This window comes from Neolamprologus multifasciatus, chromosome 7 (assembly GCF_963576455.1).
Source record: "Neolamprologus multifasciatus chromosome 7, fNeoMul1.2, whole genome shotgun sequence".
Lineage (NCBI taxonomy): Eukaryota > Metazoa > Chordata > Actinopteri > Cichliformes > Cichlidae > Neolamprologus > Neolamprologus multifasciatus.
Window position 1 is genome coordinate 21048623 of NC_140445.1, and position 26815 is coordinate 21075437.

General features: G+C 40.9%; 1 protein-coding gene across 4 annotated transcripts; it reads right to left on the reverse strand.

The window, feature by feature from the left end:
* Positions 1-1039: 1039 nt before the first annotated feature.
* On the reverse strand, positions 1040-26815 carry prrc2b (proline-rich coiled-coil 2B). Of its 4 annotated transcripts, none has more exons than XM_085168921.1 (31): positions 26657-26815; positions 20943-21120; positions 20654-20828; positions 20208-20310; positions 19814-19877; positions 19502-19645; positions 18607-18920; positions 18351-18475; positions 18084-18247; positions 16999-17086; positions 16738-16906; positions 15765-16104; positions 15476-15666; positions 14595-14778; positions 14226-14433; positions 11884-13926; positions 11537-11703; positions 10398-10513; positions 7920-8061; positions 7308-7384; positions 6887-7159; positions 6647-6748; positions 6296-6488; positions 6109-6206; positions 5852-5979; positions 5468-5708; positions 5127-5294; positions 4896-4975; positions 4680-4761; positions 3689-3898; positions 1040-3441 (listed from the first exon to the last, which is right to left on the reverse strand). In XM_085168921.1, the coding sequence occupies exons 2-31, from the start codon at positions 21055-21057 to the stop codon at positions 3274-3276; spliced, it is 6672 nt and encodes a 2223-aa protein (XP_085025047.1). In that variant the 5' UTR covers positions 21058-21120; positions 26657-26815; the 3' UTR covers positions 1040-3273. The 4 variants fall into 4 exon arrangements, with proteins under 4 accessions (XP_085025047.1, XP_085025048.1, XP_085025046.1 ...); XM_085168922.1 differs by having other exon boundaries at positions 14226-14430; positions 20654-20831; XM_085168920.1 differs by having other exon boundaries at positions 11537-11700; positions 20654-20831.

A 26815-nucleotide genomic window follows, 5' to 3' on the forward strand; every position in this document is an offset into this window, starting at 1 on the left:
GCAGTCAACAAATGGAACCAAAATCTCTGGGGAATGTTTCCAGCAACTTGTTGAATTCATGCAAAAAAAAAAAAAGAAAAAAAAGTTAACCTGAGGGCAAAAGACTGAGTCCAACCCAGTCTTGCCTTTCTGGTGTCTGGTAAGTGTATTTCCTGCATGGATTTCATGGGGTATGTCAAAGTTGATCTTAAGTGGGCCAGACCAAATGAAATTCTCTTTTCTGTCAGCACAAAGAAGTTTAACTACACATTAAATCCTTAAGATATCATTGTATAAGAAAAAACAAGTATAATTCCAACAGTATGTCTCATTTTTTTCTACACGATAAAGAAATGTTGCTGTAACAAAGAAAGAAATCTGCCAACATGACTCTCAGGGCTTAAACTGTAAGAAATAAATATATAATAAACATATTTCTCTAATAAATAAAATGTCCTAACAAAAAAATGATGGTAGCTTATTGGCCAGGCTGTCCTACAATACTAAAATAAAGGTTTTGTTTATTCTTTTTTTTTTTTTTAAACTGTTTAGCCAAAAAGTTCTCATATTCTCTTAATTTAATGTTCATCTATTACTTCATTGCCTTAGGATAGTATGAATGGCATGGAAGTCGTTATCAGTAGGAAAAGCTGTAAAACCTATAAAAATACATTGAGGAGCACAAAATCCATGTTCCCCTTCACATCTTTCAGTGGGCCAGATTTGATTAAGAGTGACTTCCAATCTTGCGTCTCCTTACAAAAATAAAAAAAAAAGATGAACCGAGAGCTGGCAGTCCTCAGGTGTGTGGCGCAAACACCTAAGACTGAACTTATCTATCTTCAGTGTTAAAAACAAACATGGTTAGCAGAGCCTAAAACTTTTAAAAAACTTTTTTTTTTGAAACTTTCCTTTGAAGCTCACATATTTAGTACACAGTTAACCTTACTGCCCATCAAGGACACCACACATTCAACAAACTGCAAACTATTCATCCCGATAATTGCTGCCATCAGAAGAATCTGAGGTACGAGAGTGAGAGTACAGAAACAACAGTGCATTTAAGAAATCACAACTGCTTTATTTATTTTCTCTCAATAAGCTCTTTTTCTTTAACAAGGGAGAGTAATGACCAAATACCTGAAAGGATAAAGGTCAGAGAGGATAAATAGAATGCTGGATCAGCTGTAGAAAGCACTGGTCCTCTGACAAAAACTGAAATATGCATCTTAAAAGTAAAAAAAAACAAAAAAAAAATAAACAACCTCAAAATGGGCAACATTGCAGTGCAGGTGCAATGATGAGAAGCGCCAAGATCCTTTCAAGAAAGGGGTAAGAGGCCAAAAAAAATCAACAACAAAAAAACCCCACACTCCAAGCCCGATAAACCTAACAGGTGAAAGCAGTCCGTTCTGAGAACACAGTGACCTTTTTTTTTTTTTTTTTTTAAAACATCGAATCCTTTATAGTGCCACAATATCTAAAATGAAATGCAAGTTTAAGCCTCCCTTTGCTCACAAGGCTCAACTGTACAGTTAAGTATGCGTATACACATATAGCAGTGAAACACTGTTGTAAAGATAAACATTTGTAGTGTCATGGAGCATTATAGTAAGCAGTAACAGTTATGGCAGGGGCGTCGTGAATTTCAAATTGAGCGCCCGTTATAAAAACAGAAGATGAACAAAAATAATTATTCCATCAGCTTCACATTTTCAAACAGAACATTTTTTTGTTTTTTTGTTTGTTTGTTTTAAAGTCCTTCGTAGTCTGCTGGAACTGCTGTGCTCGCACAAAAAAAAAGAAAAGAAAAAAAAAAAGGTGGATTTCAGTTTAACAAGCAAACACCCCTCGTTATGTGATCATTAGCTTCTAACGGAGGAAAACAAATTAACTGGACCCTGATTGTGATTATAGTTAGGCTGCATTTATTGCTAGTGCCACCTCAGAAACCAGATTTTGAATTATCAAATAGTGATGACATTATTTTTTTTTTTTCCCAATAACTCCCCTCAGTGATTCTGAAATGGGATCTGAACAATATGAAAGTCTTTCAGGAGCCCTAAAGAAAAAGAAAACAAACGCTAATGGATGTTAAAGAAGGAAAAAAAGAAAAATCGCTTACATCACATGTTCATTAACACAGTTTGATTTCATTACAGCCCAAAGCAAAGCGATAAGAAAGCAAACATTTCAATCAGCTGTCTGAGGGTCCTTTTACAGCAACTGTGAATGCCCACCTCTCAGCCCTCCAAAACTTCACAATGAACCCACAAATGTTTTCAGCGTAGTCAATCCAAATCCACACATACACCCCTGCACGCACACAGTCTTTGTGAAATGTTGCTAGCTTCTATGTAGATGTCCTGCAAGTTTACACACATTCAACACATCACATGCACACGCCGCCGATGCCAGTGGACTTCCCATGGAAGCAACATAATTTTGGTAAAACCTCCATCTCTTTTTTTTTTCTCCTTTCAATTTACATACAGAGTGAGCAACAGAATCTAAAGCAAAGAACGGTTTAGAGAAAAAAAAGTTTCTAAGAATCGAAGCAGTTTTTACGCAGTTCATGTGTTGGGTTAAGTAGCCCAAAAAAGATGAATTTCTGAGGTGATCCACTTGACTTCTGCTATGTTTGACATGCATGATGCCCAACAATTGTGTTTTATTTTTTTCCTGGGTTAATGAAACAAGTCTTTTAGCATTAGTATGGATGTCTGGGTCGTGACTTTATTTACCAGAAAAAATACCAAAGAAAAACAAAAAGTGCCCCACACTGCATTTCAAATTTGCTTAATAAAAAAAAAAAAGTTAACAGACTTTGTTTCTCAGTTGTATGAAGTTTCTGTCGGGTCTTTAAGGGATGCAGTCCATAAACAGGGAGTAATTACAGTTTGGCAAAACAGTATGGAAAATGAACCGTGTGAGCTGGCCATTTTCCTCTTCCCCCACTTCAGAGAAAACGCACACACAAAAACAAAATGTCTTTTCTCCTTACCAATATCCCCTTAAAAGTGACTAATAATAAATTAAAGAGGACCTTGAAGAGATCTGTTTAAAAGACTGTGTTTATGCATATATTTATATATATTTATATATCTCTATACGTGATGTGAAATAACAGTGTCCAGTTCTGAAAGTTCAAGAGGGGGCATTTCATTATGTTGTCTGCCTGCAGGCCCCGGGCCTTGGAGCCTTGGGGGTAAGGTGGGTTTTAAAAAGGCTGACAGTGGTCAATGAGCTTTGTGTTGGCAGGCTTGGTGGTGATGAGGATTTTAAGGTCCATTATTACGCCTTGCCCTCTTCTACTTTGACAGCCTGGGGTTTGATGGCTCCAGTGCGTGCTGGTTTGGCTTGGCCTGTGGAAGGTAGGGGCTCCTGGAGTTTGCTGGTCATGCCCCCGGACGGTGTTTTGCCCTCTCCCACTGCCTTGCGTACATCTCTTATTGTTTTATTCTGTACAAAAAAGACAGAGGACTTATTAAAGAGACAGCAGTGCCTGGTAAGCCGTACATATATGCACCAACAAGTGTTTTATGTAACACCATAAAAGTCTCACATTACTGAAAATGAATTCAACACTAAAAAAATGTTACATTTTTAAGTCAAATCACACAACAGTGAACATGAAAAGCATTTCAAAATAAGAGAAAGATAAAAATGGATTAAATTAAATTACCTATATTTACAGTGGGTGGCTCACCTTCATGCCATCCTCTTGCCCTTTAACTGGGGGCTCGGAAGCTGAAGGAGGGGTGGAGTGGGGAGGGTCACGGCCAGGATTGGGGTAAGGGGGGGAACGGATGATGACGGGCTTATTGACCTGCATAACAGGTCTCTGAATAGGGTTGGGGAAGGGGCCTGTGGTGGGGGGCCGCATGTGCATCACCATGCTGCCCTGAGCAGGAGGGACCTGTTGGTCACAGAGGAAACAACAGGAGGAAAAGCAGGTGAAGGGTTGGGAAATAAATGAAATGCAAATAATTAGCAAGTGCTGAATTCCTTAACACATTTTTAGACTTGACTTTTAGATTCCAAATACTGATGTTCAGGCTAAAGGATGTAGCGATCCTATATTAGGATATGATATTGGCAGCAGTATGCATCAAAGACTCACACTGAGCAGAAAAGAGACCAGTAACAAATACCTTTTTAAAAAATAAAAAACATCTTGGTCCTCCTGTTATTTATTTAAAATAATAAACCCCAAGCGAGTAAGTGCATATTCTTGTATTTGTATTTACCTGTGACAGTTTACTTGAATAACGTTAATATCCAAGTCTGATACTGGCTTAGACATAAAATACCGGGGGGCTGCCAGTGCTACCCCTCAGCCTCCTAGTAAATACACATACGGTATGAATTTCAAACTCCTATGACTTTGAAATTCATACCGTATGTAAAAACAAAAATGATTCCCCGTCTATTCTTTAAAGTAAAGTGTAGAGCTTACTCGTACTTAGTGCTCTGTATGAGCAGAAACCAAGGTAATGGTTAAGTCCTGGAAAGGTTTTTTGTTTTGTTTTGTTTTTTTTACAGTATACTATATTCTAATTGCATAATGGTGCATTTAACTAATTATGTCTAGAAAATAAAACATACATATAGGAATATATTGTGTGGCCCACTTTTAAAACAATGGTCGTATAAAAACAAAAAAAATATGGTAATATTTTAAGGTGAAAAATCCATACCTGCTGAGCAAAATGTGTAGGCAGAGGGCCTACAGGTCCTACAGGACCAGAGGGCTTCCCGCCGGGGCTAGCAGAGCCAGGTCTGATATAAAAATAATAATAATAATACAAATGAATTAGCCAACTGTGCACTGTTACACAGTGGAGCACATCTGAAGTGATAAAAAGATCTACATAACTAACTTCTTCTACCTTCCTCAAATTATTTCCACTCACCTGTAAGAACCTCCAGATATGCCTGGGGAATGATTGGGCTTCTCAGAGAACTGAAAACCTTTCATTTCCATCTGTGAGCCCTGACAGTGGAGAGACACACAGAGGTACATTGTCAGACAACTGTAGTGGAATTTCAGTATCGGTCAGGGGTGTAACAGGTAAAAATGGCACACCAGTGCTGAGATATCTGATGGATGGAAATTTGAGTAACATGAAGCCAGTAAGGCTCACCTCTCTGCTGCCTGTCATGACAGCTGCCTGCGACCCTGGTGGTAGCATTCGGCGTGGGGCTCCCACTGACAAGTTCTGTCCCTGCTGCAGCTGGATGGACTGTGGGAGGATGAGGTGTTGTTGAGCTGAACCATAACGCAGCTGAGAGCCAGGCAGGGGCATAGTGACCTGGTGAGAATGAAGAATTGATTGTAAGCCTTTAATATAAGACAACAGTCCAATTATGCCATTTATATGATGGCTTATATTTGTTAGGCTAAAACAAACACTATGAAAAATTTTAAAATCCTCTTATACGTCAAAATGGATATTTTAGTCCTGAGCAGCAACAGCCCACACACCTGAATGAGCTGAGAGTCCATTAACTGTGAAGAGCCCATGCCAGGCCCTTGGTTCATCTGACTATCATAGACAAGCTGCTGGCTGCCATTCATAGGCTGGTAGTGTGAGCCTGACTGGGGTTTAACCATGTCTGATGGCTGCATGCCAGGGAAAGCTGAGTATGGGCCCTTGAGAGGGGCTCCACCTGACAGTACCATGGGGCTGGGCTGTGACAAGTTGGGGTGCATGTAAACCTGGGACCTGAAAAAGGAAGGAAAAGAAAAGCAGAGTGACACAATGAGCAAAAGGAAAAAGTTTTTTTTTTTAAAACTCTCAAAAAGATTTTATCTGCTTTCTAAATAAATGAAGTGAAGCGATATGGAAATTCTTTAAGCAAGCAGTACCTGAAGGGGGGGATGGAGCTGAACATCTCTTGGGACTGAGAAACAGGCAGACCTCCCCGAAGCCCCAACTGGGCCTGAGCCTGAAGAGACGTGTGTAAAGAAATGGGAATCTGCTGGGCTGCAGCCGCCTGAATGAGTGAGCACATGCAGCATCATGACAATTTGCTGGTACACAAGCAAGTCTGTGTGTGTGTGTGTGTGTGTGTGTGTGTGTGTGTGTGTGTGTGTGTGTGTGTGTGTGTGTGTGTGTGTGTTACCTGTTGGTAAGTCTGCTGCTGGGTCATGGTAGGTGGTACAAGGCGTGGCTGGCTTGGAAAGACGTGACCATCCAGATACAGCGGGGGAATATGATTACCTGCATCAGGGGCAAAACCCAAACAAGCTTTCATTTACTCCTCTAAGATAAATCCTTCATCAAACTCAAGAAACAAAATGTAGTTTTACCTTGCATGGACATGGAAGGTGCTACCGATGCAACGGGCATTGGTGGCATGGAAACGCCTCCAAACGAGCTGTAACTGACACCAGTGGATGAGCCGGCACTGCAGGGAGGCTGAGCACCTGAAGCGCTGCCACCAGGAGAGCCCTGCTCAGGAAGAGACTGGGAGTTCTCCCACGCCTTACGTGCTGACTCCATCTGCAGAGACACAAACATTTATAACTGAGCAGCACATTTCAGATCAGAGTTTTTCTAATGTTTCCTACTAAAAGCACCACAAATCAACAGGAGTACCATTCTTTCTAAGTTATATATTAAAAAAAAAACTATCTGACATTGGATTGTGATTTAAATACCTTGAGGGTGAGATCAGCACTGGGAAAGGAGATGGGGTTGAGGTTGATGCCAGGCTGCAGGTGGTTGGAGCGCAGAATTGGGATACTCTGATTCAAAGCCGTCTGTTTGAGGACAAAGAAGATTATAAATACTTACAAATCAACATATCTTATTTTCAAATAAGACAGTATTCCATTAATGGTTTCAGATGTATTACAGCTAGTTTCATTGATTTCTATAAAGTACAATAAGTCACTTACGTCCTGAAGCTTGTTCACAGGATTGGACACGGGTACTGGGGTAGAACCCGGCGGCAGGCTGAAATCTGAATCTTTGGCACTGACACCAAACTCAATGGGTGGGACAGGCAGCACAGTGTCCACATGGAGGTCCACACCATTGACTGGTGTGATAGGGCCACCTTCCAGCCTATCGACACCTTCTGAGCCCTTCCGGTGTTTCAGGGAGCGTTCATTTCCGATGGGCCCTGGTTTGTGCTGCTCTTTGTTTTGTTCTGGGCCCGCATCAGAGTCCTGTCCCAAAACATGCAATGTTACGAGTCTGTCTATGTTTTTGAAAGCAATGCTAGAACAACTGAAACTAATGTGAAAAAGAAAGTTAAAATGAGACTAAAAACAAAAACAAACAACATGCAGTTTAGTAGCAGCTGCATCACACTACCTCAGAGTTGGGCTCACTCCCAGTGTAAGACACCTGTTTGGTCCATGAGTCTCCCCCTGAAGACTGCACTGAAAGAGCTTAAACAGATACACAAACCTCACTGTTATTAATGAAAAATGCAATCATTTGAAAAACAAAATGTTCACAAAAAACTCAAGCTTTCATATTATGCACATTCATATTACAACATCTGTTCTTTATGGACTTTGCCATAAATACTGGGAATAATACTGCAATGCTCTTGTTCTATATGTAGGTTAGATTATATGATCTCTCATGGAGTAACGAGTGCACAGGCTCCACCACAAGCTATGAAAGGACTTGTTAGTTAATTTCAGTTAATTTTGAAAAAATTACTTTAAATTGGTGCAAAACATTTTGTTAAAGCCCTAAAATTAAATATAGAAGTCTGCACTTAAAGCATGCCTTCATTGTTTAAGTTCACTGTGATGGTGAACAAAGGTAACCTTTCAAAAAATGTAATTGCCCAAAAATTCATGGTGCCTGACTGTATGTGCCGTCAGTGTGTGTTGAGGCTAAAGGTTTATGTTTAATATGACAAAATGCATATCTCAATGAAGCAATGACCAAAAATTAAATAAATAACAATACCTGAGCTGTTGGTCTCCCAGATTTCAGTTCCCAGATTGTTAGAAGAAATTCCTTCCTCGGGTTGTTCAATGCTCATGCTTCCCTGCTTTTTGGCAAAGCGTGGTGGCATCTTGGAAGTGACCGTCCTGTTTTTCACTGGTACCTAAGATGGTTAAAAGAAAAAGCTTCAAGGTTCGCTGTGTAAAAATGGCAAGCAACTAAATGTAATGAACGCTTTTGTGTAAACATAATGTGATATATCCTAGAAAATACTGCCGGCCTCCAGTGCTACCCCCCTCAGCTTCCTTGTACATGCACCTGAGTTATAAATGTGAAAATCCTAGATCACTTCCTTGAGTTATCGCTGAAATTTTAACTTGTCCCAGAGTTTTGGTAAATGTACCTATGGTACACATGTGAAATTCCTATGCCATCACTTTTTTACGCTTGAGGGATAAAAAATAAATAAATTACACATTCCCTCTCTTCTTCACATGCCGATGTGCTTGCAAAGTCTGATGTAATGAGTTAATTACAGTGTAATTAAGTTAGGACTGTTCGATATAACGATATATATCGGATGACGATATAAAAACGTCTATCGTTTCATTTTACGCTATCGTTTGTTTCGTGGTGTCGCAAAATAAACTGTAGTGGCTATATTAATTTCTCTCTTTCTCTTATATTTAATGTAACCACACTACGGACGGACAAGCGCCTGTTTTTATGCGTTGTTGTTAGCAACAACGACGGTAACAGCATCACGTGTCCGCTTGTTTATGTTCCACATAAACCTTTCACAATAAAGCTCAAGATCCTGTTGAGACTTTACAAAATAAACTGAATCACGTGAAAGAGCAGATTATTTACGGATGAGAATTAAAAAAGAGCCGCCAGGTGCTAAAAAATAAACCTTAGACTCAAACGTTAGAACAGGCTTTTCCCCGCAGCACGCCGTGTAATAAATACTCACAAAGAAAACGGCGGCCGTTACAACTTATGTCTAATAATGTATAGTTTCATGCATCAGTTAAAACACTCGACTCCAGCTACATGACGCGCAGCTGGAAACACTTCCCGCAAGACGAGCTGCCCGAGATTCACAGAATTTACAGAAAATGTTACATTTTTGTGATTTATATCGTTATTGGACGATAGAATTCTTATATCGGGATATGAGATTTTGGTCATATCGCACATCCCTAAATTAAGTGAGTGTAATTAAGGGATCAGTGCAGCCACCTTCCCAGAGATCAGTGTCCAGGCATCACAGCCAGCACTTACTAAACTAGGTATCATCTGTGTAATACAAAAAGAGTAGCACTGCCATGTATTTGTGCCTGTTTGTTTTGTTTGGACATGTTAAAGTAAGGGTTGAATTATTCTCAAATTTAGCACATGTTCAGCGGTCAGTCAGGCAGAGACAATTATATGGAAGAAAAGACGCAACAAAAACTGACAGCATGGCAGCCAACAGAGCATCTTAAATAAAACAACATTAAACATGAAGTTGCTGTGTGATTTAAGTCAACTACCAGAAGGTCATGATAGAGAGGTTAATCGCTATCCCATAATTCTCCTTGGCCCATCTGCGAGTCATCCTTTCTCAGAGAGGACAGAGTGCACACTCTCAGTTTTTAAACTCAAATATCTAATATACTTCCATTACTAATCTAATAGTAACGGAAAAAATAAGCTGTGCATATGTAGAATGACAACTGAATCGCTTTTCAGGACTCGCATCTTGTAGAGAAACAAATGAGCGGTGCTGCAGCAAGCTGGAAAGACAAGGCTTTGCCAATGCAGAAGGAGCTTGGACTCCAACAGTATTATCAGAAGGTCATTGCTGTATCACTTAACAATTAAGTAAGCTTGCAGCTTTCTCCAACTCCAACAATGCATGAATGTGACGATTAGTTTGTAGCATTTTTTAGCAAAGTTGTTTGAAAGCGGGAGGCGAGCCAATTTACAAGCAAGGGTTTAGCGAATTGCTGAACTGATTTGCTCAAGTAAACCCTGTCAAGACTGTATTATACTATTCTAGGTAGTTAAGATCACATCGGTCAGCTAACCCTTGGCGACCAGTCGCCTGGGGAAAAAGGTATATTTCTCAGTGGGGTGTGAAGTAGCTTTAACTGGCTGCTGCCAGGTAAAATATGTGGCAAAAAAATCAGCTTGCCCAAAAACCTCCTTGTGAATTCACAGGGAGATTCCATGGTCAACAGTATTTTGCATAGTAGACAGTGACTTTCCTGAAAACATCTGCCAACTGCTCACTGGTTGGTGACTGAGTACTAAAGAGCATTAACAACCAACCACTGGAGGACTCATAAAGGGAGCAATAGGGCACTTATAGGACTGCAGTTCACATATTGGGCCAACAGTGTCATAACAACGACTTTCCGAATTAAACACATTTTAGAGGGCCATTTTTATTAAAAAACAAACAAACTAATAATATTTTTTGAGTATTTAGAATTTGGTGTATGTTAAACTTACAGCTGCCCCTTGTTCTTTCCTCCTCCTGTCATCTTCCTGTGGGCGTCTTTGCTTTTTGGACAAGGCATCCTGGTATCCATCTGCATTTGAACCTGGTCCCCCTGTGTCTCCCTCAACTACAAAACAAAGTTTTTGTCAGAGGAAAAATCAAGAGTGCTAAAGTAAAAGCTGCAGTGCTGAATCGCATCTGTACCTGTGTAAAATGCTCCATTAATACATTTTACCCTGAATTAAATTACCCCACCTAAAATGTAAACCTGCTAAAGACTTTCTCCCAGTTAAAACCTAAAATATGAGACCTTTCAATTAATTTTACTATTTAAAAATTATTAATGGTATTCTCACTGCACCTAGAAAAAAGAAAATCATAGTTATTCTGCTGTCTGAAAACAAGAAAGGAGGTCTCCAAGACTCAAGCTTTTTTGTTTTACGAGACACACCTATGGTATCAATTTCAAAATCCTGTGTTTCCTTGTTCTCAAGTTATCGCTTTCAGAAACTTGTGTCCTCACCCCCTACACCAGCATGGTAATGGCGCCTTTTACGGCTGAGGGGTAGAAATGTGTATATAAAATATAGCATATGTGAGCACAGAGAGTGAGGGAGAAAAGAACAGACGTCAATTGCAAACAGGAAGCCAGCTGGGTTTAGCTTGCACTGAAGTGAGATAAAAAAAAAGAAAGTAGCCCACACCAGAACTTCTTTATTGCTTGCAAATCTGTTTCCACCACCCATGGTTATCCCTCAGCATTAAATTTTCCCCATAGCTTTGGCCTGTGGGCATGACATCAAAGTTAATCATCATGTTAGCCACGTTAGCTGGGTTGCGTGCTAACAGGAGTGTTTAGTTCTCAATCTATATTAACATGACATGAACTTCACCTTGCAGAACACAGGAGTTGCTGTTCTGCAGCTGTGCAACGTAATTTTTAAACAAGTCTGTTAGTCTGATTCCACACATGTTAAGAAAAACAAAATCACATAACACAAACAAGATTCAAGGGGATTAGAGGAATGAATGAAAGCAAATGTGTTTACAGTATTTTTAACACTAAAAATACACTATTGCCAACACTTCATTTCCATCAGAGTGCATTCCCTATGCATTCCATAAAGATGTGAAAGAAAGTTGGACTCACTTGGGTAGCTGCTGAGCTCATATGGGGACAGTGGTTCAGTGATGTCTGTTTTGACAGGTCCTGGCTTCAGCTCCTTGTCTAATTTCTTCCCAGCGGGCTCAATGGGCTCCCTCTCTTCTGGCAGCTGCTCTATGCTGTATACAGAGCCTGACTCATCTGGACTCCTGCTGTGAACAGGACATAGAAAAAGTGCTTAAATTGTGTGTTTTTTCAAAATAAACCAAATTGAGTAACTGAAAATGGTGTCCTTGTAATCAAAATTATAGTCATCATCATACAAATAACAAAGTGTTGTTGATTTCTAAGTAGCTATAACAGACGACTGGTCAGTAAGTTATTTGCCTCACCTTTTACAAGAAGTGCCTCCGTTCTGCCAGCTGTCACTCCTGTTCGATGAGGAGGTGGGGGGATTATCAGGTGCACGCACCATCTTGCTTGCGTCCAGCAGTGATGGTTCTCCTTTCCTGTTCTGCCGTTCCACCAGTGGTCTCTGACTAGAGAAGCTTCTCTTAGAAAGCTCCCTCTTCTCACTGGAGCCTGGCTCCTGGCCAGAGTCTGAGGGAATATCGCCATGGCCCTGTGTAGCAATGCCTCCACCTCCACTCCGTTTCTCTCTCCAGTCACCAAAGTCGCTGTTGTCTGAACCCGTCTCCCATTCCTCTGTCTGGCCATGCTGGCTAGAACGTCCAGAGTAGTGGCCACTGGGCCAGTTATCGTCACCAGTGCTTTTAGAATGACCTGGCCAGGGATTTGCAAAGTCTCCGTTTATGTACTCATCACTTGTCCACTGATTTGAGCCAGGTTCACGCTCTTGTCGTAGACGACGGAAGCGCGGAGGCTTGTCTTGACGTGGAGGACGCCTTCTCCTTAAAATCTGTCTGTCAGGGTTCTCACTGTCAAAGTAGTATTCTCCTTCACGCTCCTCTGTTCCATTTTCCATGAAGGAGCCAGTAAATTTAGGAGTGTACTTGAGAGCGTCACGCTCAACTGGGGGTCTGCGGGAGTAAGCAGTCTCTGCTCCAGGACCATAACCATTTTCTTGCATTGAGCCACTACTGCTGCCACTAAATTGAGGCCCACGGCCCCTCCATGTAGAAATATCTCTAGATCCTCCAAAGCTTCGACTGTAACTACCAGTGGTGTTCAGTCGTGGAGGCAGCACCCGATTTCCAAAGCCTCTGGTGACCTTGGTCTTTTCTCTGGAATCTGGGGCAGTCTGATCATCTGTGTACACCTTGTTGGATCTCCAAGAGTCTCTATCAGCTTTACGGACATCCCCAGACTCTGTATACCCTTCTCCATTTTCAGATCCTTTCTGGCGACGCCTCTTGGGAAGTTCCTCATACTCTGAGGCTTCACTCAATGTTTCACTGACATTTCGCCTACGGGGTTTGCCCCTCTGAAACTCCTCGACCTTGATTAGATCCCTGGGTGGTGCTCGACCTCTGCCTGCTCGCTGAGTGCTGCTGCCACTGCTGTTGTTATTGTTGTTATAAACACCTCTGAGATTATCTCCACCGCGGCCACCACGGGTTCCACCTCTGGAGTTAAATTCCCGGAAGCCTCGACTGCGGCCTCTACCCGTCCCCCTCACTGCACCAAAGGCCTGTTCTTCATCAATAAAGATCCAGTTATTGCGCCGTGGTGCCTGGGGTTCTCGGTTCTCCTGACTATCTCTAAGTGACTGGCTCTTAGCACTGCTCCAAGTGTTCTCCTTGGGAGAGTCATCGCTGTGGGTGCTCAGAGGTCTGTCCATTTTACTGGGAACTGGAGACTGGCGCTGCCTCTCTTCAGGTTGTTTTTCAACCACAGGTGATGCAGAACGCCTATTGTTGGCAGGCTGGTTGTCTTTCTTCAAGTCATAAACGTTAGTAAGGACTTCTTTCTCCAGGCGGTAGGGGACAGGCTTCTCCTCAGGCTCAGGTTTAGGCTTTTCATTCTCCTTGTCTTCCACTTTGAGAGCCTTAAGAACTGGTTTCTTGATGGGACCAGTTCTGCGTATCAAGGTGCGTCCACTAGCCTCAGATGGCTGGTTGACACTACTTGAACTGGAACTGGCTTCAGACCACTGGTTTTGGGCACTGTTAACCCCTCCGTCTTGTTTCTGGCTACCATCTCTTTTCCAGTTGTCTGTGGAGCCATCTAAGGCCTCGTCGTGGGATTCAAGGCCATCTTTCAGATGCTTGTCTCTCGACTCTTGCTTTGGGTATTCACTATCTGAATAATTCTGAGAGAGGTTCTGAGCCGTGGTGAGCAAGCCTTGGTCATGTTGTTCTCTGTCTGAACCTCTGCTCTGATAACTGTGATGGGGAAGATCATCTTGAGTGTGGGACAAACAATCACTGGCCCTCTCTTCATAGGAGTCCTGTTGGGAAGAGGCCATATCACCTCTGTGGATACGAGACATAAAAAAAAAGATTAGGAATGACAAAACCAGACAGAAGCCCATTCACAGAGCCTCTTGCCCTTAACAACATAGATTCCATTAAAAAAACATGGACTTTACAGTGTTGATAAGAAAATCCTCTCTATATACTTAAAAATAATGTCAGCATATCCTTTATTTCAGTAATCACTCAATTCAGAAGACTTAAAGGAATTATTAAAATGCTCAGTTTTGCAGATTAAAACACAAGAGGGCCTCATGCCTTAATTTAAGGACTGCAGAATTCGAACAAAATAAACTTACCTGTCATCGGGATGTCCGCTTTCCGAGCTTTCACGCTGTCTCTGGTAAGGTGGAGTAAAGCTACGCAAGGGATAGCCATCTTGATTCCACACTGGGTAAGGCTCAGTGGAAGGCGCTCGTCTCTCCTGAGGCAAGTTTGGATGGCATCCCTCATCAGAACCGGGACTGTTCAAGTGATCTTGGTGCATCATAGGTTTTACCATTCCTGCTGAAAATCAATCAATCACATATTAATCATGTTAAACATGGTGTGTCTGTCCTTCCGTTAGACTGTATAGTCTGTCTATACCGAAACAAATGTGTCTGGCCAAACCACCTGTTATTTGTTTAAATGTAATACATATAAGTATATACAGATTTAGTAATTACCAGGGTAGTAGTCAACAGGAGACCGTCCCTGGGTCATGCGGGGATCCATGAAAGGTGGCATCATCATCCAGCGCGGATCAAAACCCAGGACATGTGGAGGGTAGTAGCCCCGCTGAGTGTGGCTTGACCCTGATGGATTAGGGTGACCTGACTGCTGCCAATGCTGCATCTTGAACATTTGTTCCTTTAAAATCCACACAATAGACATTCAATAAATGGACAAAATTGACACTGTCTGTTCTGTGTAAAATGAGACAAACTAATTGAAGACATTTCCAGGCTAAGCTAACAAAGTCGGCAGGATATTGTTCCCCATTTAGCATTCATAACAAAAAAATCAAAGTACATTTATTCTCATATATTTTAGAATGAACCAAGAAGATGCTGGAGATTCTCTTCTCAAGAAATTAGACCTAACTTTCTAAATATCCTAGTTTCACTTCTCTAGCACAACCCCATCATGGTCAATATCAAAGAGGCTGTTCTTTATGAAGGTGACCAGTTCCAACACACAAGCTGTACTTGCCTGGGCTGCCCAGGTGTATTAGTGGCCTAATGCCGCATAATAAGGTCAGCAAGTAAGCCATCTCTAAGAGATCCTGAATGCAGTAACACTAGAAGTTCCAGATGGCTAATTTGTGCCTCTGTAAAGCTGCGGGGAGTTTATGGTTTTCACCCGAATATACACCAAAGGCTACTGTCCACATTTGTTACATTATTTATAGATGTTTTAGTGCAGCTCCTCATTTCCTAAATCTCTACAACCAAGGTGGACAGTGCAATGTTAACATGACCATGGGCCACATTATTAAGAACAGTGCAATGAAACCAGAATTCTCATTAATTTGGAGTTGAAGCTATTGGCATCAGCTGGTGCTCACCTGCTGCTGGTGGTGTTGTGGTTGCTTTTGAAAGCGGGGTGGCACTGGTTTGATTGGCTGATGCCCACTGTAGTCTCCTGATGGTGAGGAGGGCTCTGGGCCATCGTCTTCACTGCCACGGTAGGTAGAGAAGCCAGACTCTTCACGGTAACTATGGCCAGGGGAATTGTCCGAGGGACACTCACTTCCATCTGGAAATCGTGATAAAACACGCTTGAATAGTTGCATTTGTGCATTTTTAAAACTATATTTTATATAAAATAAAAAGGACTAAGGAGTCTTTTTTTACCTTTTGTGCTGTAGTGCCAGTTATCATGGTGGCCTCGACTCTGTTCCCGACTTGGGGACAGTGGAACTTCTTTTCCCTCTACCTCCTTCTGGCTGTCATCCGTCCTTGATGTCTGCCTTTCAGTCTTCCCAAATTTTTCATCCAGTTTTTTGAGCTTTTCAGCACATGCTGCCAGACGTTCCTCACGAGCACGCCTCTCTTCCTCCTCCCGCCGTCTTCGGGCTCTCTCAACAGCCTCAGACAGCTCAGGCGACACATACTTGGCCCTAGCTGGTGCCTGAGACTGCCGCTGGTGATCATCCTGGTCAGCAAGTGGGTCTCCTTGGTTTCTCTGTTGGACCTAAAGGAGTTAAAGGGGAGGAACTTGAGTGATGAAGATTATCCCTTACTTTTTTTTTTTAAGGAGGTCCATTAGATTTTATTTCACTCTAAATTTATTTTGGGGAAAAAAAAGGACTAGCAACTATTTCTCCCAGATTAGTTGCTACTCAAACTCGCTGTTACCTGTAGGTCATAGGACACTTGTCTTGTTTCTTAAATTGCATATCCTAGAGTATCTCTTGCTAAAATAAACAATCACCCTGGGAACAGATAAAAGCTTTGTTTTTATTATAAGACATATTTTAATATTGTGGTATCTTTAGCTTATTTTAAATAAGTGGTTTGACAAATTTTCTACAATGAATTGCAACTAACAAACACCAAACGGCAAATGAAAAGTGCTTAGACATATTACTATGGTTACCGCAAGGTCATATCTCCTAATTCGCAATGACAGACTCACTTCAGGGTATGTAAAGGCAGACAGCTATTCATATGCTCTATAGTGGTGTCTCTATAACGTTCCACTGTCACAAAGGAATTAAAGAAAACGGTGTGTTTTGACTGTGATCATCATAATAATTTGATCTTAGGTAAGTAATCTCAAAAGAGGAGGGCTGAAATGGAAAAACACTGCCCTGTGCATGGTTACCTGGGTGTCTGTGGAGAGATATTTGCCGTTGGTCTTCCTGGGAGGCTCGTGGTGGTGATGCTGGAAAGAGTAACTCTCTTCTGGACCCTCTTGTGGGTAAGATGCCTCCCCTGAGCTAAGGGAGGAATGGCAGTCCCGCTGGTTATCTCTCTCCCTCTCCCAGTCAGCCCTATGAAGAAAAATAAAGCCAGAAACATTTTTAAATAAAGACAAAATTGGAGTGTTTAGAGTAATAAGCAGCCTTTAGGGACGCGCTCTCACCAGATCTTGTTTTTGTCACTGGAAGAGTGTTCTTCTTCATCATCACTAAATTTGAGCTTCTCACTATAATCAACCTCCTCATGAAGTCCTGTGGGCAGGGGGAAAACAAACAGTCAGTCACAGTGGTGAATCAGGGTGAGGTCTAAACTATACTGTTCTGGCTGTATTTATAGTCAGGTAACACTAGCTGTGAGGTTGAGCAGACAAACAGTTTGTTCTCCTGGGTCGTATTTGTATTGTGAAGAACAGTCACCCTGTTCTTTTGAATCACAGTTTAAAGCAACTCTTTTCCCCCCATTTATCTGTCAGACTGTGGTGAATAAGTCACTTGACTTGCTCTAAACAGGTAGGCCAACATCCCATTTATTTAACAACAGTCAACCAGAAAACTGTTATTAAAAAGCCACAGTTGGAACTGGATCTCATCAGCAATTGCCAAATTATACCGAGCTGGTATTTGGTTTTCATAGTACATACAAAGCCCATCTGATTGCGTCCTCTGTGGCTTTGCTTTGAGAAATATACACATGACCGTTCGCAGTGTGTGTGAGGAAGATTAGCATTACCCTAAAGTACACAGGCTGCACCATTGAGGATATGACAAGATAAAGAGAAAGCACCACTCCAAGCCTTTAACTGGAATCTCTTGATCATGTTACACATTCAATAAAGTAACATTAACATTTTTTTTCTTACTTATAAGCCACAGACATATCATGTATCCCCAGGGTTTTTCCTCCATATAAGAAATTTTAATGGCCACTAATGAGATTGTGACCCTCTCCCAAAGGAAAAAGATCACTGTGACTGCAATTTAAAGCTTGCAGTCACAGTGAAATATATTTCTTGTTAAAATGGTCAAAAATGATGGGAAATACTCATCACCTTCTGTAAGATAAATTAACAGACTGATCATGTATAAGTCTATGGCCAACCACAAAAGGCCCAAACAATGAATACTAGAAAGTGATAAATACAACATTCCACACATAAAAATATAATGGTGAAAGATATTCACAAGCTATAGAAGAATCTCACAGTGAGAAAGTGTCTGGGACCATTAAACATGTCTAAGATATACTGACCAGCCCATCCATCTTCACAATCATTGTCAAGCTCATCCAGATCCTTCAAATCCTCTGGATTAATAATGGCTGGGCGAACTGGTCTGTCAGTAGGTCTACGGATAGGCTGCGAAGAAAGTCGAGGTGCAGCACGGACAAAGCGATTCTCTCTCCTTACGTCACCACTGCAATGAGATTGTGGCAAATTAACAACTGCCAAGTATCCCAGATCTCTATGTCAAACTGCTGAAAAATGGATAACTACTTGGATATTTAAAATGAACTTACTTTACAAGCTCAGGTTTGGCATAGCTCTGCCTAAAAGTAGGTTTGCTGTCAAAACGGGCGGGGGCTGCTACGGTGGTGGGAACATGGTCTGTACCCGTAGCTTCACGTGTCTCTTTAGAGCACATCTGAAAACAGCAGCACCACACGGGACGATCATATCAGGCATGCAAATGCCAAACACTCTGTTTTAGATTGTATCTAAAAGTAGGCCGTGTTGTTTTCTTCCACAATGACCTGTAAGTCATACAGTACTTACAAAGGCAGGCAACATGTCATGGTAGACAGCAGTTGAAGTGTGATGAAGCTGGTACTGCAATGCAGTAGGGACGGCTGTTCTGCGGACAGGCTGAGCAGGTCGCAGGGAAGGCTCCTTGGGGTCAGGGCCTGGTGACGGAGCCGTCACCGTACTAGATGAGGTGGTGACTGTGGCGGAGGAGGGGTGAGACGAGGCTGGAGGGGTGCCAGTCTCAGCCAGGGCAGTGGCCTTACCCTCAGGATCTGCTGGCAGGCTGAGGGTCAGGGATGAGGGCTGAAGGTTCCTGCCACCACCTTCCCTCCAGCTTGTCACATCTAGAAATTTAAAAAAAAAAAAAGGGGGGGGGGGGGGAATTAGAGGACCAGACCAAGCTAAACTAATAAAATGTCTAAGGCCCTGTGAAATTAGGAACTGCACTGAATTTCAAATAGCAATAGGTAACAACTTTCATTGAAAGCAAGCAATGACTATAAATTAAAAACACATCCACTGACCATGTTGTTTCATCTCATCTCAATGTGGTAATTTCAAGAACTAATTACAAGTGAATTTGTTTCATACTTCTTTTTTTTTTAATCAGAAATATTTAATCGAGTTCCCAGCCTGCATAGACAGATCATGGCCAAATGTGAGGGTGGGTGGTGTGAGCCAGTTATCGTTAGTAAGAAAGTTGTCAGATTGCTGCTCTGAAAGACAACTTGTTTGGAAACTATGCAAGTAAATGACATCAAGAAGCATGAAATGCAGGTTAGAGGAACCGAAAAAACAGCCCTCTTTCCTTTATTTCTTAAATAAAGTAATGTCTGCCAGTTTTATACTTTGACTTCCAGGAGGTGTTACCTTATCTGTGAGACTGCCAATTTCGAAAGAAGGTGAAGCACAAAACATAACTTACTCTGGGGGCGGAGGCTTGGTCCGGGCCCATACGACGGATCGAAGCCGCTTCTTTCCTTGCCAGCCCTGTCCTGTTCTCCAGCTGCCTTCAGTGTGGGAAATTCCTCGTGAGAGAAGGGCTGAAGTCGGTTTGAGGCCCTTGAACCTGATGTAGACATTGAAAGACACCGCATAAACAGAGATGCTTGTCTGAGATGAGCAAACAGAAAGCCATTTTCTCAAGTGGGGTTTGAAATCTGGACAGCATACTGAACACCAACTGCGTGACATTTCATTTTAAACAGACTTTATTCTGAATTAATGAATGACTCACCATCTTGCTCTACTGCCTTTCCATTTAGCTGGGCCCATTGCTTTGGTCCACTTGTGTTTGTGTTCTGTGAAAATTAAGAAACCAAAGTCACCATCCCCACAGACCTAATGGATGTTTCTCTACCTTTGAGGCACAAATGAGAAATTATCTTAATTCACAACCTTTCTTGTTCTACTTGGTAGTGTGAGCTTTCCTCCATAAAGAAGGTATAATTCTTTGCTCTTCTGCCATTATTAGTCTTCATTAGAATATCTACTAGACACTCATTTGTATATGAGTAGCTCTCAATTAGCAAATAACCGAAAACACTTAAACACAATCAATGTGTTAATGAAAATCAGCAATAAATATATGACTGAAGCAGATTTATAAGCATATGTATACTCATACACACCTCCTGGTTGGCTACCGGTGAGGACTTCTGAAGATTGGAGACAGATTTCTGCAAAGCCAGCGGCGGCTGCAACTCCGGCAGCTGTGGTGTTGATGCAACAGAACTACGAAAAATAAAAAGACAACTGTGAGAAATCAACCCTCAAAAGCCTCTAGACTGCTTCTCTTTCTTCCTGGTGAACAGCTGACTTCTATCAAGATCAAAGCTTTAACTTATTTTATCCTGACACTGATCCCTGAAAAATATGTGAGTTTAATGTCAATGTTGATACTTCAGGAAGGACATTTCCATTTCAGCCACTGTAATCAACTAAAAAGGGTGTCTGACTCCCAGTGCAATGATACTAAGTGAAAATATAAAAAATTATAGCATAATTAATTTACTTGACACATCATTTAAAAAAAAAATTTAAATCTGAGAAATTGGGTCTATAAAACACGCCTTACTTCTTTTGATCGGGTTGTTCCTGCTTGTTCGCCCATCCTGTACCGTCTTTGGGCACTATAATCACGTTGGGATCGTTTCCTTTGTTTTCAGACTTCAAGCTCGGCAGATGAGCTGGTGGGGGCATACGCCGGGCTGTGGCCACTTTACCAAGACTCTGCAAGCCATGTCGCGGAACTACTGGGAGACAAAACATGTAGATAAAGAAGTAGGACCAACATTAGTAAAGGGGCTTAAACTAGATAACAGATGAAGAAAAAGTATCAAGTGGAGAAACAAAATGAGCCTTACCTGTGTTTTTCTGAGTTTCTATTGATTTTCCCTTGTACTTATCAAATAGGCTGAGTGAGGAATACTTGCTTTTTCCATCCTTGGACTTGGTTATTTGCCCCAAACGATCGGACATTGCGATGTAATGTCATCTAGTATGGAAATTTTTCTTTGCGCCTCTTCCCAGTGCCTTCTGATTCTAAAAAGAGGAAATGAAATATCCACCTTAGTACAGAAGTCACCCAAGGAAAAGCCAAACCTCAAGAATAAACATTCAGTGTTAATCTGCCAATATAGACCAAACCAATAACTATACAACACAGCACACTGTAACTGAGATATTCTACATGTAATACTGGTTTACAAAATACCCATGTAAATAAAAAAGATAAATGTTCACAGGAATAATACACATGAGTAAACAATATACAAGTTAATATAATATAAATATTATATATCATTAATATCAGTTAATGCACTCCAAGTAAGCCAATAGGGCATGTAAGCAAAGTGTGAAACCAAAACAGCCATTAAGTCGCTTAGAAACTATTTTACAAGTCCCTGAAACTGCATTATCTCCAGAAGAGATTCACATGTGTGACATGTTGATGGTGTTTGATGGTGGAGAGAGCATCAAACACATGTCCCAAAATCTTCAGTTGGTTCAAGACCCGCTGACAGGATATGATCGAAACACTTTAGTGATATCACATCCTCTCTGGATCGGTCCACGGCTCCCTACAGAAATGTTTCATCAACTCTTCCACTGAATTACACTGACCATTCACACTGAGGGAAGAAGAAACCCAAAGCATGGCAGCATATATGCCTCCGAAAATCATAATGAAACAAGGTCACCAGATTCCCTCAGTGTGGGTGCCAGGGGTCAGGGTTTTATTTTAATGTGTCTCTTTACCACATGTATAGGAGTTTCATAACCTAAAACCTACCAAGAACCAAAAGACCAACGTATTTTGGTGTGAATTGTGCTTTTAATATACCAATAAATAATGAGGCCAAGAAAGTATTCCACAATACCCATATGGTGAACTGTGTTAACCAACACGAAACAGCTACAACTGGCAATTCATTTATTTAAGTGTTAAAAGTAATTTTATACTTTCCAGCTAGACTCAACAAAGATGGCAATGCTTCTGCAAAGGTATAATTAACCACATAAAAACACATTTTGTGTAGCGTAAACTTTATCTAAATACAATTATTTTGAAACCACTACTGCTATTCTTTCTTTGAAGCAAATATCCCCTGTACATTACCATCTATTGTGGACATTCACTTCAACTTGAGTTTCGTTTTTCCCTTCTATCTAACCTCTGAACATTGTCAGCAATGTCTCTGAGGCAGGGACAATAACAGTTATTTACTGAAATCGTTGTACAAATAAACTTAACTGCACCTCAGAAGCAATGGAGGAGATGAGCTCTAAAATCCTTAGAAACAAGTTGTTCACTGCAAATTTCAATCCAATATATATTGTACTGTCAAATTTAAAGATGCTCCCTTCAGACACCACATGTGTTACAAAGCAGGGCTTTGTAACACATGTGGTGTTCTCAGCCCCGCCCGTTGGGTTATCATATAGCCCGACGGGCGGGGCTGAGATAGATTCTGGTTGCCCGACTGGAGATATCGCTAGCTCCGGGATGTCAGGCTAGCGATTTTGCGAGCCCTGCAAAGAACATGTCTTTGGGTGACAGGAAATACTTGAACAACTGTCCTATTGGGATCATTTTCTTAAGATATTATCTCAAGTAGAGCAGGGCGATATGACCAAAAATATTTATCACGATATACATTTGAAAATTTGCGATATAACGATGTAATTGACACTAGACAAAATGCTTTACAACTCCACAACTTTATTAGTGCCAAAAAAAACCCCAAAAAAATATCAATGTAGTTTCACTTAAACAAGCAGCTGTTTTTATATGCATTAAAGTTATATAAAAATTTAACAGTGCAAATGCAAATTCCTTGCTGAGAGTTTAACCAAAAGGCATTTCCAGTGGAAACTGGCCGACATATCCTCAGTATAACCATGTATAATATCCACAAAACTTAAAAAGAGGTTATGATAGCCGTAATGCTCCGGCAATCCATCAAGCAGTCCGGGTTCATAGCTTAGCAAACTCGTACTAAAACATTTGACAGATTTTCGAGCGCCGTGTACAACATAAAATGATTTCGAGGTCAGTAAACACAACCAGAATTCATACATAAGGCACACTGGATTAGAAGGGGGCACTGTCGATTTTCAGCAAAATCAAAGGATTGATTTTAAGTGTGCCGTATTTTCCAAAAAACACGGTAATAACGACGGCCCGCTAGCATGCTCTACCAAAAATAGTGCTTTGTTGTGTATCTGACAGACGAAAGCTAAACCAGTTCCACACCACTGAAGTTGCAGCATTTTTACAAACCACTTCTGGTTCATCCGTTTCATTCAGCGATCCACTTTCGCTCTTCTTATTCTCCGTCATACTTTTTCCGCCATGTGCATATGAAAACAAAGGCACTGCGCATGCGCGTTTTACCCATATTCTATCGCGATATTTCATTTTCTTATCGTTGCCCAACATTATACCGGTATTACCGTGAACGGTATGATATGGCCCAGCCCTAATTTCAAGTCAACATTATTCAAGTGGTTTATCACATAAACCTGAACCACAATACAGCCATCTATTCTGAAAGACCGAGAGAAGACAAATCCCTGGGTAGTAGCTGCATATGTGGATCCATCTGCTGTGGTGACCCCTTGTGAATAAGGGAACTGCTGAAAGAAGCTTCTATATGAATCATGAAACAAGGTAATACAAGAAATCAATGTGTGTAGCTTTTACTGTGATACACTAAATTTCTTCTGAAGCAATCCAAATCTGCTTTGTAACTCAACGTGTTGTTTCACATGATTTTACACATTTTTTTTCCCGGTGAATTTCTGCACGTTTTTTAAATTGCCATTTCTCATTTCGCTAGTCTATAGCAGGAAAATGTATTAAGAATATGGTTTAAAAGAGATTTAACACCCCCCAAAAAAAGAAAATTTACACTATAAACGCATAGACCTTGTGTTTTAGTACGCATGCATAGAACATCTTTATGCAGTCTTCAAATATCCTCTGCAGGTAAACATCAGCCAACAAAACATTACGGGGTGACTAACCGTGAGATACAAAACACTATAAACTTTAAAAACATCAATTACTCTCACAATATTTGAGCTAAAAAAAAATGCAGAGCTTAAGACAGTCTCTAAATGAATATCTGATATTGTGTCCAGGTCGATGTCTAGTGCTAAAACCAAACAATGCCACCAACTTTGAAGAAATTATCAATAACAATGTCATCCTATGTTAAGCCCAGTTTTCTCCTACCATTTCAAGAAACACTGATCGGGAAAAAAAATAATCCCACCTCACACCAATTATTAAGGACAACCCTATGTTTTTTTTCTTTTATGCACTTAGGCCTACATTGCCACTTTACCACAGTAAGGTCCTGACATGAATGATGGCTGCAGGTTTAAATGTAAGCATGAAGAATGGTTATCTGTCTTTAATGTGTTCGCCTGATGTTAAACCGGCAACCTGTACAGGGTGTACCGGGGCTTTCACTCAGTGACAGCTGGGATGGGCTCAACCACTATCCCCACAACCCTGAAATGGACCAGCAGCTAGGAAAATGGATGGATTTTTATGATTAATAGGAAATAGTTTACACTGAAAACAGTAAGCCAGTACAGCTAGGAACCTTGCTTTTGGTATGCAACACCTTGCTTTTAAAAACTTTTCAATATATAAAAATACATGTGGCATTGTGTCCCAATATCTCAGTAGCAGTTGTCTTGATACCTAATTATAATTTCCAGTATTGCTAAATATCTCTTTGGGTAACAGAAAAAATGTTTTATGCAATCCAACCTGAGAAAAATAATGTGACATGTTAAATTCAAATAAAACTCAAGCATGTCCATATTGACAGGAAGCAAATGTCACAATGCCAAGAATTCCTTCTCTTTCCTGGCTAGTTCAAACTCCATTTCCATCTATTCTTTATTCAGTGTTGAACTATTCTGAACAAATGATGGAGGTTTGCAGAAACTATCTGAATTTACAGGATACTTTAGTGAGAAACATCAAGTTAAGCTGACAGAAGCCATAGCATGAACAAAACTAGAGATGGCTTCTCAACCCCACATGTAAACAAATAGTATTATGGTGACTTACTTTTTCGGTGTGATTAAGCAATACACAACCTTGGTAACACAGTTACAAATGTCGTCATTTAAACAGTTTCATGTATTTTTTTTTTCCAGAGTTAAAATTATTGTTGTTGTGCTTGGTCAAGCGTCTTTTTTCATGATGGCTACATGAGCAGATTTTTCAGTGTCTTGGATAACACAGTATCAAAACAAAATACATCTTGATATAATAGGACACAAGCACTAGTGTATACTGGGAGTATTTTCATGTGTGAATGAAATTAAGCAGGTTTCAACCATCAGTGGATAGTTGATTATCGTATTTGCAAATCTAAATAACAGTAAATATAATTTGAAGCTAACACCCGTCAATCCATAGCACAGTTGAGGCCGCTCGGTTAAAAGCTCCGCATAGGCGTTTTACAAAGACTTGTAGCCATACATATGTCCATCAAGCTAAATTTAGTTATGCAATACACTGTTATGGTCGCTCGCACTACTCCAAAAAAAAAAACAAAAAAAACATAAAATCTACCAACCTCTCCAAACACAATCAATTTTTAAAATACATTGAGATGTGTAAGCTAACGCCTTGACGGCTAACGCTAGCTCCGCCTTGACTTTGTGTGAATTTCAAAAGGCTACATCCACCAGAAAACCCAAAGAAAACACCACAAGCAACAAAGTGGGCATTATGTAATCGTAAAACAAAATTTTGGACTGGATTTTAGATTCACCCCGAGTGACTGTTCTTATTTTTTTAAGCTAGCATACATGCTAAGCTCTCCAGCACAAAACTGACATCAGCGAGTGCTGCACAAAAACAAGAAAGTCAAAGGCTAATGCAATCGTTTAGACTACAAATCGATCGTCTCTGGTCTGTTTAACACACTTATCAAGACGGGCTAACTCTCTGTTAAATTGAAAGAGATTCACACAAACGTTACCAAAGCTCTAAGATGTAGCGGCTACTACTCGGCGACAAAATATGCTAACTGCTGACTATGGTTATGTATATAGCAAATGGTCGTAGTGAGGATCCTGTAGAGTCATCTAACTTCACAGTTAAACGACGAAGACACACACAAAAAATGTAAACTGCTACTTTTCTGTTTTCTTTTTCCCCTAACAACGGCTCTAACTTAGCTTCAGCTAACAGCCTTGACTCTGGCAGCTTGTTGAAAAATTAGCGAAACGCCAATCCCGTAAAACTTCCAGTGGAGGATGACAAATTACAACCAGTGTTTTTTTCAGTGCTTCTACAGTGGTGCTTTTATTACTGGGGATATACAGGATTTTCTGTGGAAATTCTCTATAAAATACTCTGACCTGTGCTTATTTTTTTCCCAATCCCGCTTGGCTTTTTGAACGGCCTGAACACAGCGATGGGAATGTAGGACAAGACGATTAAAAATGGCTGCTGCCAGGAACAAAGCAACAATAAAACTGGGCAGCGGAGAAGACGAGCGAACCGGGAGCTCCCATGGAGCTATCTGCACATATAACTCACCGATTCAACAACTTGGAGTGTCTTCTGATCAGTGACGGTGAGAAATTTCCACAAAATGTTGTCTACTCAAAGGATGGCTTGCGATTGTACAGCCGAATCTTCTTTAGGTTTAACCGATTGCAATGTTGTTGCTGGGGTCCTACCCGGCCTGAGAATGAA